General features: G+C 44.8%; 1 protein-coding gene across 1 annotated transcript in view; it reads right to left on the bottom strand.

The window, feature by feature from the left end:
• The window catches only part of ACOT12 (acyl-CoA thioesterase 12), a 48601-nt gene that overhangs the window by 12832 nt on the left and 22344 nt on the right, over positions 1-13425 (bottom strand). The window contains exons 7-11 of the mRNA XM_075932206.1: positions 9008-9127; positions 6338-6488; positions 5180-5235; positions 4692-4755; positions 2143-2226 (exon numbers count right to left, since the gene is read on the bottom strand). Coding sequence (XP_075788321.1) covers positions 2143-2226; positions 4692-4755; positions 5180-5235; positions 6338-6488; positions 9008-9127 — 475 coding nt within the window. The remainder of the gene's footprint in view (positions 1-2142; positions 2227-4691; positions 4756-5179; positions 5236-6337; positions 6489-9007; positions 9128-13425) is intronic.

Raw genomic sequence — 13425 nt, 5'->3', positions numbered from 1 at the left:
CAGAAGGGGAGAGGCAAATTAAGATTATACCAGTAATCTTAATTCTGTCATTTCATAATTTTGAGTCATCTAATTTGCAACTTTAATGTTCTATAGATTCTTATTTATACTTCTCTCTTCTCTCTTCGATCCGTCATCTTGTGGACATGTCCTTAGAGAAACCAGATGGAAGAAGTACTTAAACTGAATGTTTACTCTGTTAGGAATATGTACTGTGTCTTTAAGAGCACATGTTACAGGGAAATATACTGGAGTTAGCAAGAACTGGTATCTTGGAGGCAATCTAATGGCAGGTTCATCTGACACAGCTGGGAGCTCATGACTCTCTTTTAATTTAGAAAACTGAATTTTAATTCTTTAATTCTTAAAGTCGTAGAAATTCTCATTATGAATTCACAAGGCAATAGCTCCCAAAGCAGGTTATGGGCCCCCTTTTGGAAAGCTGCTAGCAGGCCTGCACCACTTTGTTTACCTTAGACATGGAGCCTCGCAGCTCCCTTTGGCTCCCGTTCACCGTTTCCTGCCAAGGGGAGCTGTGGGAAGCAGTGGCCTGTTAAGTAAACAAAGCAGCACAGGTCCACTAGCAGCTTTCCCAAAGCAGGCCTGCAACACACTTTGTGAAACACTGCAATAGATGCTACTAATGGGATAGAAGAGAAGACAGAGCAAAGAGGACACCATGGTGAAAGAGCAAAGGGGTCACCATGAAGAGGGAAAAACTAAAAGCCCCTAAAGAGTTGAAACTCTCAGGTAATTCAATGGACTCCTGGAAAGGATTCAAACAGAGTTTTGATATATAAGTGCAAATAGCTAGGGTTGCCAGGGGTCCGGTTTTGAACCAGACAGTCCAGTATTTGAGCTTTTTGTTCAGGAAACAAACTGAGAAAATATAAATGAGAAAATGTAAATGTCCGGTATTTTCTACATATGATATAAAGTAGATTGTGATGTAATGTCAAGTATGTCCAGTATTTTTGTTGAAACCATCTGCCAACCCTACAAATAGCTGCTTCTGGTGAGAAAGACCAGCAGGAAATAGCAATCTCCTAGAACATTTCAGGACTTGCGGCTGTAGATGTCTTTAATTCAGCAATTCTCAGACTGTGGGTCTGAACCCCAAAGTGGATCACAACTCTGTTTTAATGGGATTGTCATGGGCTGGCATTACCTTGTTACAGGGAGGGCCTCAGATTACAGGCCCTCCACTAGGGACTGAAGCCTATGGGATTAGGTTCTGGCACCTTTGCCAAGACCAATTTGACTCTGGCTCTGGCTTTGGCCTTGTCCCCGGCCCCCCTGCCACGGGTGGCAGAATTCGGGCAGGCTCTGACTTTGGTCCCTATTCCTGGGTCATGTAGCAATTTTTGTTATCAGAAGAGTCATGGTGCAGAATTTTGAGAACTCCTGCTTTAAGAGCATGCAACTAAGTCAGGCAGACAGTACATTATGACACAATTTTGCAGAAATTTGAGGAATACTGTATACCTTAAAAGAGTGAAACATCTGAAAGGTATACGTTTCACTTAAGAAGACAGAGTATCCTTTGAAGAATTCTTAACAGAGCTGAAGTGAATGAGCTAACCCTGCAACAATGGTCATGTTATAAGGGGAGAGCTGCCACTGCTGGGGACTGGGACCAGGACAAGGATGGATGGCTCCCCATGGATGGATGGCAGCTAGCTGGAATGCAGAATGAGGTAGAAAGTGACTCAGGGAAGCTGTCTTCAGGCTGACCCAAAGCACTGTCCTCAGTGAAGCTGAAACAGCCTCCACAGGCCCTAGAATACAGTGGAATGGGGAAGGCCTGGGTTCCCCTACCCATCCTGTGAGCTGCACCCATGTGTTGGAACCAGAAGCTCTGCCCATGAGCTACACCCAGTAGACAAGGTTGCCACTGTAAACCAACCATTGGGCGTAACTACTACTTTGGGCCCCAACCACCAAGCAGGAGATGCTGCCTCCCACTCTCAGAGAATTTAATTTTTTTTCTTTCCTAATCAGAAATAAACCAAATTTTGAAATATCAAAATTGTTCTTGGAAACAGCATACCCTTTGTCTGCCCAATTCTAATGATGAGCAAGATCTGCCCCTCCGAGTGTTACTAAGCTTGGCATGCCACTGTTCCACAATTCTGTACTTACATTATCCAGAGTGCTCGTTATTTCCCATCCACATTTTGATGCTAGCACTGTCAGTGTAGCTACATTGCTATAACTCAAGTATGCCTGAAATGTAAAATGCAAGGGCATATAAAAATGTAAAATGAAAGGGTGATATAAAAGAGAACCATAGTTACTTCCAGAATCACAAACCAGGCAAATGTGTTTTTTCCCCTTAACTGGTCTTCTTCCAGAAAACCATCCTGTGGGTTCTGAATTAAACACTGTTAATAGCTAGATTATGTTTTCACGTGGCTGATGGCAAAAGAACCCTAATTAAAAACACTAATTTGGATTTCTTTGATGGCTAAAATAGAGCAAAACCACCCTCAACTGCCAGAGACAATACTTCTCACCTTGGAGGGTATTAAATTAATAGTATACATAATTTTTCTTATAAGTAATTAAAATCTGCTAGCAAATTAACATCTTCACTACTTGTGCTCATATTTTGGCAACTGCTTGCAAAGAGAAGGTGCAATCACAGGAGTGAATGCCTATTACTTATGTTTGACAAGACTGGATAGCTACATTTCCTGGATGGAGCTCACATTTAGAAGTGATAAAAAGAAAACATACAATGCAAGAATCTGTAAAGACACACATCTATTTAATCTTAAACAATTCTGGATCATTCTTTTTGTTAACAACTACTGTCTGTTTATATTTACTTTCTTGCAGAAAAAATTTCCTATATCCATAGAATTCAAACTTTGATGGGGGTTACACTTTGGATCTGCCACAGTTAATTGCATTCATTTCTCACATTATACATCCTTAATTATTATTTATTTACTTTTAGATTTAATTAAAAGGACCAAACACAAAATCAAGGTGCCACAGGGGTTTAAAACAAAAAAGCCTTAAATACAGAACATTCTGCAAAAAATAACACTAAGGATTTGTATAAATAAACAAATTCATGGAAATTAATTGTCAGTATTGCTAATTCACTATGCATAGGTATTGCTACACGACGTCTATGTCTACACTGGCATGAATTTCCGAAAATGCTTTTAACACAAAAGTTTTCCATTAAAAGCATTTTCGGAAAAGCACGTCTAGATTGGCAGGATGCTTTCCCACAAAAGCACTTTTTGCGGAAAAGCGTCTGTGGCCAATCTAGACGCGGTTTTCCGCAAAAAAGCCCTGATAGCCATTTTTGCGATCGGGGCTTTTTTGCGGAAAACACTACTGTGCTGTTTACACTGACCCTTTTGGCCAAAAGTCTTTCGGAAAAAGACTTTTGCCCAAACGGGAGCAGCATAGTTTTTCCAGAAAATCACTGATGATCTTACATGAGATCGTCAGTGCTTTTCCGGAAATTCAAGCGGCCAGTGTAGACAGCTGGCAAGTTTTTCCGCAAAATCATCTGATTTTGTGGAAAAACTTGCCAGTCTAGACTCAGCCACCCAGTATAAACATGTACTCACTCTTCTGACATTCCTACAATGCCTATGTACAGCAGGTCAAGTTAAGATGCTAGCTGTTTGGGTCAGATATTTAGCATTGTTCTGATGTATCCAAACACCTCTATTAGGACTGTAGTTCCTAGCACTGGTAGCCTGTCTACGTTGGCAAGTTACCGCTTTGCAACTTACTGCGTTTGGGCTGGGGGGAGGTGATTTTTCACCCCCACGAGCGAGAAAATTTCAGTGCAGTAACTTGCCAGTGTAGACAAGCCCGAAGACCAGTGGTGGGCAATAATTTTTGGTGGGGGGAAGGGGGTCATTCCAAGATTTTGGTTAAGTGGTCAAGTGATGGAGGGGGTGCAGAGTCTAGGTTGGAGGTTGGGTGAAGAAGGGCGCACAGGGTAAGGGACTGGGGTGCAGGAGATGATGTGGGATCTGAGAGGGTGTTTGGGTGGAGGAGGGGGTTGTGATTTGGGTCAGGGAATTGGGGTGTAGGATCAGGGAGGGGGTGTGGGTGCAGGAAAGGATTCTGGCCTGGGGGAGAGATGTAGGAGGAGGTACAGAGTCTGGGAGGGAGTTGTCACCTGGAACAGAGAGAGCAGAGGGTTTGGATGATGCTCTGGGAGAGAGAGTTGGGCTGCAGGAGAGGCAGGTGCTGGCTGGAAACAGTTTACCTAAGTGTCTCCTGGCCAGCAGGCTGGACTCCGCAATCCCAGCCTGCTTGAAAATGCAGGCTGCTCCCTCCATGTGCCTCTCAACTCCAGCTCCCCCAGGCGCTCAGGCCAGTCTCTCAGCTCTGATTGGCTGGCTGTTTCCAGCCAATAGGATCTGAGAGATTGGCTGAGATCAGGTCCTACTGACTGGTTATTTCTGATCTATAGGAGCTGAGGATTGGGGTGGAGGCAGGGAAATTGCATGAAGCCTCCACCTCCCTGAAGAGCAGAGAAATGCAGGAGTGGGTTTTAAACCACAGCAGCTGTGTGCCTGAGGGTCCTGGCAGTGTGGTCCGTGGGCTGGATCCTGTGACTTGGTGGGTTGGATCCGGCCCCCCAGGCCGTATTTTGCCCAGCCTTGTCCAAGACTATGTATGTGGATGAATTCAGATGATGTAAGTATTACCTGGTTACTTCTATCCCAGAGATCAGAGGAAGGAATGTCTTCCTTATTGCTGAGGATGTATTTTCTGAAATATACAAGGAGATTGAAACAAAATGAATAACAGTCACTATCTCTTTGCCTTTCCTTCATCATACAACAATAACAACCACATAGATAGTACTGAACATCTTCTGAATGTTTTACAAATATTAACTAATTAATCTTCACAGCAATACCTTGAGTTAAATAAGCATTAGCTCATATTTTCCTCCCAGAAAATAGTGGAACATACAAAAAGTCCCAAACATTTCTTGCCTTACTCAGGTGACTAGTAGCCACTGATTTCAGGCAAACAGGATCAGGTCCAGAATTACTAAGTGACTATAATCATTGTATCTGAGAAGACTTAAAATAATGAGCACAGTATATGTAAAAAATAAAAAAGTTCCCTTCTGCCACATTGTGAAGATAGTTTTCACTACTAAGTTATCTTTGGAATTTATTTATACCTGGTTAGTCTAATTCTCCTGCGTGCAATCGCTCCACGATACCTTCTCAAACCATCCTTCAGAAGACGTAAAACAAAACAGAAATAATGGGAATGAATTACGATGCATTCTACTTGGATAATGTTGTGCAACTAAAGACAATTAAGGATTATTTATTAAAAGGAACACTGTCGTACAACAAAAATAAAGTATTTTTTAAACCCGTCTCTCTGAAAATAATTGTACTTATCAACAATGAAACTTCCTCAGGTATGAATGTGTTCAGGGTTTTTGTTATGTGACAGTATTCCTTAAATTAAGAAAAATAATGTAAATACCAGTTTGGGGTATCCTAGTAGCACTGTACTATTATGAGGTCTTACGCAAGGCGCAACAGAGAAATACAATGCTAAACATTGTAGTGAGATTGATCTTCTAGTGTTCGATTTAGTGGGTCTAGTAAAGACTGGCTAACTAAAAAGCTGAGGGCACCCCCAGTCAGCACCTGTATGCCTCAATTTGAGTGGTGGAGCATTTGCTCCCATTACTGCTGTGAAGATGATGCCAACGTTGGCTTAAGATATATTGACTCCAGTCACATTATTTACATAGCTGGAGTTGCGTACCCTAAGCTAACCTTCTGGATCTAGTATATACCTGGCCTAAGTAATTTAGGAGCATAAATCCCACTGAATGTCAATGGGATGTGTGCTGAATGATTTAGGTATTTTTAATATTACATCTAATTCTCTATTTTAGTCTGTTAATCAGCATATTTTTTCTTGTTCAATTTCAGTGGAAATAAGTTTCTTTTTTTGTTTAAGTTCTCTGCTCTTGTTACTACTTGAGTTAATATCCGGTGGCTGCGTCTAGACTGGCAAGTTTTTCCACAAAAGCACCTGCTGCTTCCAACTGATACCAACTTCCACTGAAATTCAATGGGACTTGGGAGGCTGACTCCAGCAACCTCCTTTACAAAGCTAGAAGGTATTCAATTATCCTCCACATTTTCTCAAATTCAGAATATTCTCTGAAGGTGGAAGACGAGAAAGTGATTCAGTTTATACCCTTGTTTAGTGCGTCACTTCCCAAGAAGGGCTCCCAAGGGTTGGCAGTGTGATATGCATTATTTGGGATTGGACTATATAAGCCATTCTGTCTCTCATGTAAAGAGCTGACCTTTGTAGTGGGTTTGACTCTGGGAAAAGCGAGGAGCAATCCTTTGTCATTTACAGCATTAAAAATGAGAAAAGCGCTGTTAATATGCCGTGCTTGGCCCTTGGTCCACTCCTCACAGTTGTAGGCCTCAACACGAACACCAACCTCAACACTGAAAGAAGAGTTGAAATAAATTATTTAACCATCACAGAATGATGCAGAAGCAGCAATGAGACAAACATAGATAGTAACCAGAGCAGTTATACACGTCTTGGGTATGGGGAACAACAGTAGTGGAAATCTGAATATTTCAGATAGTTTAACAATTAATGATTGGCTTAGTAACTAGACACAGAGGCATATTTCAGCAATGATTTAAAAGTGGGTTTAAGATAAATGTCAGGACTAAAATGGGCAGAACATGAATTTAAGTAGCAAAGTAACGTAGGTGCCAAATAGGAAGAAAATGAACTGAGGTAGGTCTAACCGCTCTAGTCCAGGAGACTCTGGTCTGACAACATCCATTGTCCAGTATTGCTGGGGACCCCGGAGGCTGGAGCACACATGAGAAAAAGCAATGCGGCAAGCTTGGAGCTCAATGGCCAGGGCTGGGGTCAGGAGTCGGAGCTCAGCCAGGACTGGAGGCTGGAGCCTGGCAACCAGGGCTTTGGCCATGAGCAGAGCCTGGGAGCTTGTGGTCAGGAGCATAACCCAGTAGATGGCAGCAGGGCCCAGGAGCATAACCCAGTAGATGGCAGCAGGGCCCAGTGTCCAATGGCAGGGCTTGGCATTGGAAGAAAAGGGGCTGGCATTGACATTCCCTGGTCTGGCAAACTCCCTTGTTTGGGGCTGGTCAAGTCCTGAGGGTATTGGACCAGGGATGGCCAACCTGTGGTGTAGCTGCTTATATACCTATCGAAGAGCAGAGCACGAGAAGATGGGGCTCGGTGGAAAGTCTTGGAGATGTGACCAAACTTCCACTGATTTGTCATGCAGATGTGCAAGATAAGGATAACTCACAGCAAGCTGGTGTCCTTGGGGGGACCAAATTCAGCCCTTGATAGAATGGAATAGCAGTTCTCTTTTGCTGCCAGGACCCTATTTGTTCCAGAAATGTAGCTGAAGTTCAAGGAATCTGTAACTTACACCTTTCTGTGGCCTTTCCTGTGACAATTCCATAACAACACAACTGGATGTGGTCTACTGTCCCAACTAGTGGCTCCAAGACCACTTACAGAAAGAATAATGAGTCTGCTCTACAGCCTTAGCTAGTAGCTCATGAACAGGGCTCACCGAACTGCGACAAGCCTCGCAGATCGCCTGAACCTGGCTCTTCCGGGTTGCAATCTACTCGCCATGGGCTAGTAGATTGCATTATTTGTCGAGCACTGCTCATGAAGTAGAGGCTCATGCAGTAAGCACCAGACATCCCAGGTTCGATTCCACCCCAGATGCCCAAGGTCTGCTGGCATTACACTTCTGCCTATTTTCTTAGGGCCACAGCCTCTGGTCGGCTGAGCAGAGCTTATCACAGGATCAGGGCTTCGTGTGGGACAAAGATGGGTGTAAGTCGCTTTGACATTCCCTGTCCATGCTAGCTAGGGTCCTGTCACTTTCCTTGTGTAATTTATTTATGCCTGATTTATTCCAGTAGCTGGGGATCCCTTTAGCAAAGGGATATTGCAACCACACACACCCGTTACTTGGCTTCAGAAAGGGGCTAGTAGGTTAGGAGTTGCCAGGGTGGCTTTAGTTACTAGAGGTTTCCCCCACAATGAGGGATTCTCAGGAGGCAGGATCCAATGTGTTTAAGTCCACTTTATGCCACGGGATGGGTACAAAGCAGATTTATGAATTCAAGCATCAGGTCCTTTCTCTGTGCTAAATATACACTATTTTCCCATTAATATTCGTATTCTGCCCAACTTAGAACCAGTTGTGATTGGCATAGACTGTGATTGTGATCTGTGGAAGCGATGCCTATTGATCCCTGCCTGCATTTGATGTACTCACCCTCCTGGTCTTCCTTCCTCTTCTAAAACAAGAGTTTTGCAACCAGGACGGAGCTGCTAGGGCCTGGATGATGCAATAAGTTCTGCCCACATGAAGTGCACTTCAGGATCAGGACCCAACAGTGGAGCCAACAGCTGCTATGGGCTCCTGAGCAAGGTGCAAGGGAGGGCGGGGGGAGCAGCTTCACACTCCTGGAAGGAGTGGGGCCTTGGGCAGAAAGGGTGGGGCCAAGGCGCAGCATGCCATCCCCTCCCCCCAGCCCTCAGAGCTGTGCAGAGCCTCGGGTAGCAGTGGCGGCAGCCAGTAGCCCTGGGCGCCTTTGACTCACAGGACCCTGGGGCAACTGCCACCTTTGCCCCACCCTATCACTGGGCCTGGGGCCCAAATGACTATAATGTCCCACTGGGGACTTGGAGTTCCATTGGCTTGCTCAGCATTACCTTTGTAATTGAGGGCTTGCAGAAGTGGGCTGTCAATCACTAGAGGGTACAGGTGATCTTTTTAAATTTGAATAGGGAAAAAACAATAAACCAAGCCCCACACTATTTTTGACGTGAGAAAAGCAGAGCTATTTAAAAACATTTCTTCATTAAAAAGTACCAGTGATGGCTCGAGTCTGAAATATTCAGAGGGCTTGTGCTAAGAGGGGCAGTGAGACGTGCACATAGATAGTTTTACCTTTTCTGAAATGTGTTGTTAACTATTGCTTTGAAGACAAGGCGATCACCAACAGTAGACGGTCCCCGGAATTTAAACATATCAACTGACTTCAGGGTGGGATTTGAATGACAGAGGCGACTGAATGAGAAAGCAGGAGAGACAAAAAGCAGATTATATGGCCTTGTCATTTATTTTTCTATATCTGTACAGCCCAAGATTATTTGACATACTTACAGTAAAGAGGTCCCCACAAGTTAGAAATTCATAAACCCGAAGTTAATACCTAGACTTCCCATAAAGGATAGCATATTCAGCTCTATGGCAACACACATTTGGGTCTCACAAAATAATACCACTTCTATTGTGTTGCTTCATTTGCAATGCACTTTACAATCATTAACTACTGAATGTCCACTACTTGTTATATATGTCACATTGGGCCAGTTTATGAACTCCTTGCTCTCATGCAGTAGTATCTTATTTCTCAAAGAGCCCCACCATGGGCGGCAGGTGAAAGCCTAGCTGGGGAAGGCAAGCCCCACCCTCACCCCTTCCACCTAATGCCCAGCCCCTGGAGCCAAACCGTGCCCACCTTCAGCCCCATCCTGGCCACATGGAGAGCTGGGCCTGCCCTGCTAAGGTCCGGGCCAGCCTTCCTTGGTGGCTGGGGAAGTTAGGCTGCTGAGCTGTGCTGCGCACCACAGCCTCATCCCTCCCCAGTGGCCAGAGGAGCCAGGCTGCCGTGCCGTGGTCTCATCCCTCCCCTGCCGTGCCACGGCCCCTTCCCTCCCCCGCAGCTGACCCCAGCGACAGTCCCAGCCTTAGATGGTTGGCTGAGTAGGCAGTTTTGGAAAGGCTGTGCCTTCCCTTGCCTACATTACTGACCCACAAGCCCCACACATTTCAACAGGGCTACTTGGTGAGTAAGATATTGTTCAGTGTGAGAAAAGAGTTCACTTTTTGGCCTATTTGAGTTAGTGACACTTTCTCAGGACTAAAGACAATGTATCCATGTAAGAACTTTGGTCCATACAGCCTTTTTAGCTCTGATGGTTGCTGCACATTAATCAGAAATTAATATTGTTTTGTGCAGCATATGATTATGTGAAACAAAAACTTATGCAAATACAGCCTGAATTACTTGTAATGACACTAAGGAGATATGTCTTTATTAAAAATTGCAAGCAACTAATGAAGCTGAATCTGGAAGCTGGGTTTGTAAACATGCAAAAAGCCGGGAATGCAACTGGCCATTTGCCCATGCAGAAGCACAAAGTGGCATGCATAACCTTTAAAAATCAAGGGTTAAAGTTATTCTCATGTAATATAAATTGCATTATTATTGTTGTGTACATCATCCTTCCATTTCCCATATGTTTCTGTTGTTTACTACACTCACTAGTCCCTCTTTTCTCAATTTAGGCCCTGATCCTGAAAACACTTAATCACATGCATTACTTTGGTCACCTGAGTTGTCCATGGGCATCACTGGGTTACTTGGAATTGCACTTGTGATTAAGTAGCTTCAGGATTGTGACTTTTATATTTGTACATTCTTGTGGGTGGGAGGAACTTTTCTATTGTTTTCCACAGCTCTGAGCCCCAGTCTAGGTGCTATAGCCTGTGATGGACCCATGAGGGTCCGCACTGCTGGGGGGGAGACTCCACCCCCCCACCGTGGCGGGAAAGGCAAGCCGGCACTGCGGCCGGCCGGAACAGCCCCGGCTTCCGCCGCGGCGGGGCCGAGACGAGCAGGGAAGTGGCGCGGTCCTGTCACCCGTGAGACTGGGCCAAGCCACGCCGGCGTTCCCTGGCGTCAGGCTGGCAGGGTGTACAAGCCGGCAGACACCGGGAGACGCAGGGGCCTCCATCGCGCTGCCTGACTTCCCAACACGGGACCACGCCAAGGGGGCGGGGCCCCGTCACACGACATCTGTCCCCGGTCCACTTGAAAAGCGGCAGAGCCAGAGGCAAAGGGGGCACGCTCGGAGGCAGCGGCCCTGTCCTGGAGAAAACAGGGAGGATCTGCCCCCATGCTGGAGGAAACAGCATGAGACCCTCGGGCCACCGGATCGCCCAGGAGGACCAGAGATGGACCAAGTGGGGGTGAGGCCTTGCGACAGTTCCACGGGACCAAGTACCCGGGAGGGGGGAAGGAAGCAGCCCGAGGCGGTGCGCCTCTGGTGCCCATGGGCAGATGGGTTTCAGGAATTACCCCCGTCCGCCGTGCATAGGGAGCGCCGCACCCTGCACTTAGGGCCCCGGGCTGGGACCCGGAGGAGAGGGCAGGCCTGGGTCCCCCTTCCCCCACCTACTCCTATCCCCAGGATTCGCAGCCCACCAGTATAAGCCAGAACCCCAACCCAGACTCCATATTCGTGTTCAGAACCCCGCCTGGAGACGGGCTAGACTTCAGAGCTGGGGATCCTACTCAACCCCTTCCCCAGGGGAACTCATGGGTTCGTTGAACCCCTCCTCCCGACGCGGGAGAGGGAGATCGCACCCACGGGACCTGTCCCAAGGGGCAGGGACCCAAAAACTGGGCTTACGGTAGGCGATGGGTCCGCTGAACCCCCCTTCTGGGCGGAAAAGGATGGTTGCACCCTTAATACCTGTCACACAGCCAAATAAATAACAATGAAATTTATTTCCTGACTCTAAAAGGCCACTTTCTGTCCTCATGCACATGTATGAAACTCCCCATCAAATTCAGTGATAAAAGCATACATATATGATAACAAAATTTCATTTTACACATTTTAGCTGAGAAATGATGTAGTTTTATAGCAGTTGCAGCTCTTAACTCAATTGCATTATCCGTAAACTAATGTACCAGTAGAGTTAAATGCACACAATTATCTGTTGCTAATTAATTGAATAGAGCATCTTTATAATAGACTAATACATTCAAATGACTTTGTAATTTCATTAAACATAATTTCCTCTTCCTATTTAAAATGCTAAATGGGTATTTCATTTACAACACTCATGGTAAAGATACAACATTAGCAAAAATACAAAGAGGATGAAAGTATATGATTTTAATTTTTTTCCTAAATATTAAGATACATTTTTTAGAGAACTAAGCCCTGAATACTTCTATTGGTAGTATAACATATCAGAAAGGACAGTCCTGGTTCAAAATGACTTTCAATTACTGCAGGACTGCCTTTAATTACTTTCCCAGTTTTTAGAAAGAGGAAATAACCTTTTGAAAAACCTTTCTATGGGTCTTTAAAATGTATTCTTCAACTATTGCTCCTCCCATCTCAGCCTGTGGCCATAGCAACTCTAACTGGTACCCTGAAAGGTCAGAGCTAATTGTTGCCTTACAAAAGATTTGTAGCGAGGCCAGCTATTTCTCAAGCACAAAATACAAGCTCTCTGTTTCCATCCAATATTGTCTCCGCCATGGGCTATTATTGCTAAAAGTTTCAACCTGATAAATTATGTTCGATATTCATCATTCCAAATAAACTATGTTAACTTTCGGGTTTGTTGTGTACTGATATATCAAAGGGAAGCAGGGCCTGATATTTTGGCTTGGATCTCCGGTGCAACTAGCATAAATGATGAGTAATTCCTTTGAAGTCAATGGAGTTGCACAGCGGGTTTTCTAATTTTAATAAAATGAGCTGTTTATCTAAGAACTATAGAGAATCTCTTATCGGTACAACTAACTGGCTAAGAATCAAAATTACATAAATAATGAAAAGGAATGGCATTTAATTATTAAAGTAAAAAATGAACATGTAGCAAGCATCCCTGCAGTGAAGTAGGTCAAGTCGTGTGTGAGGGGAATTCTGATAGAAATTCAGGTTTCACACACAAAGAAGTTTGTTTGTGTCAAGACTGAGGTAATGGGACCCTCCAGCCTACAGGCAGAAGGCAAGAACTGCTGTGCAGTTGGGCCAGAGCCACTAATGAACCTTCAGGGTTAGCAATAAAACTTTGCACTTTTCATCTGTAGATCTCAAAGCACTTCACAAGAGATGGCAGGCAAGCATGATGGCTCCCATTTTACAGATGTGGGAACTGGGAACAGAGAAGTTAAGTGACTTTCCCAAGATAATATAGTGGGTCAAGGGCTAGAATAGAACTCAGTTCTACTGACTCCCATGCCAGGGCCCACCCACACCTCCTTGTAGTGGCTCTCATGTTTTTCAGACCCACTGGCCATACTCAAGTTCATTTCTGCTAAGCATGGAGGGCTGCAGATGGTCTTTGATCAGCCTCTCCATTTTAGGATTTTATTGATACTGGGCCAGAGGATGTTAGCATGTATGGAAGTATATTCTTGTGGTCAAGGCACTGCTCTAGCCATCAGGAGCTGGGTTCTATTTCTATCTCTGCTAATGACTTGCTTTGTAGCCTTAAAATCTTTCTGTCCCTCAGCTCAGTTCTCCATCTGTAAAAACGATATACAGTAGTGATAA

Source organism: Pelodiscus sinensis, chromosome 6 (genome assembly GCF_049634645.1).
Source record: "Pelodiscus sinensis isolate JC-2024 chromosome 6, ASM4963464v1, whole genome shotgun sequence".
Classification (NCBI taxonomy): Eukaryota; Metazoa; Chordata; order Testudines; family Trionychidae; genus Pelodiscus; species Pelodiscus sinensis.
This window is presented reverse-complemented; position numbering and strand designations above follow the sequence as displayed.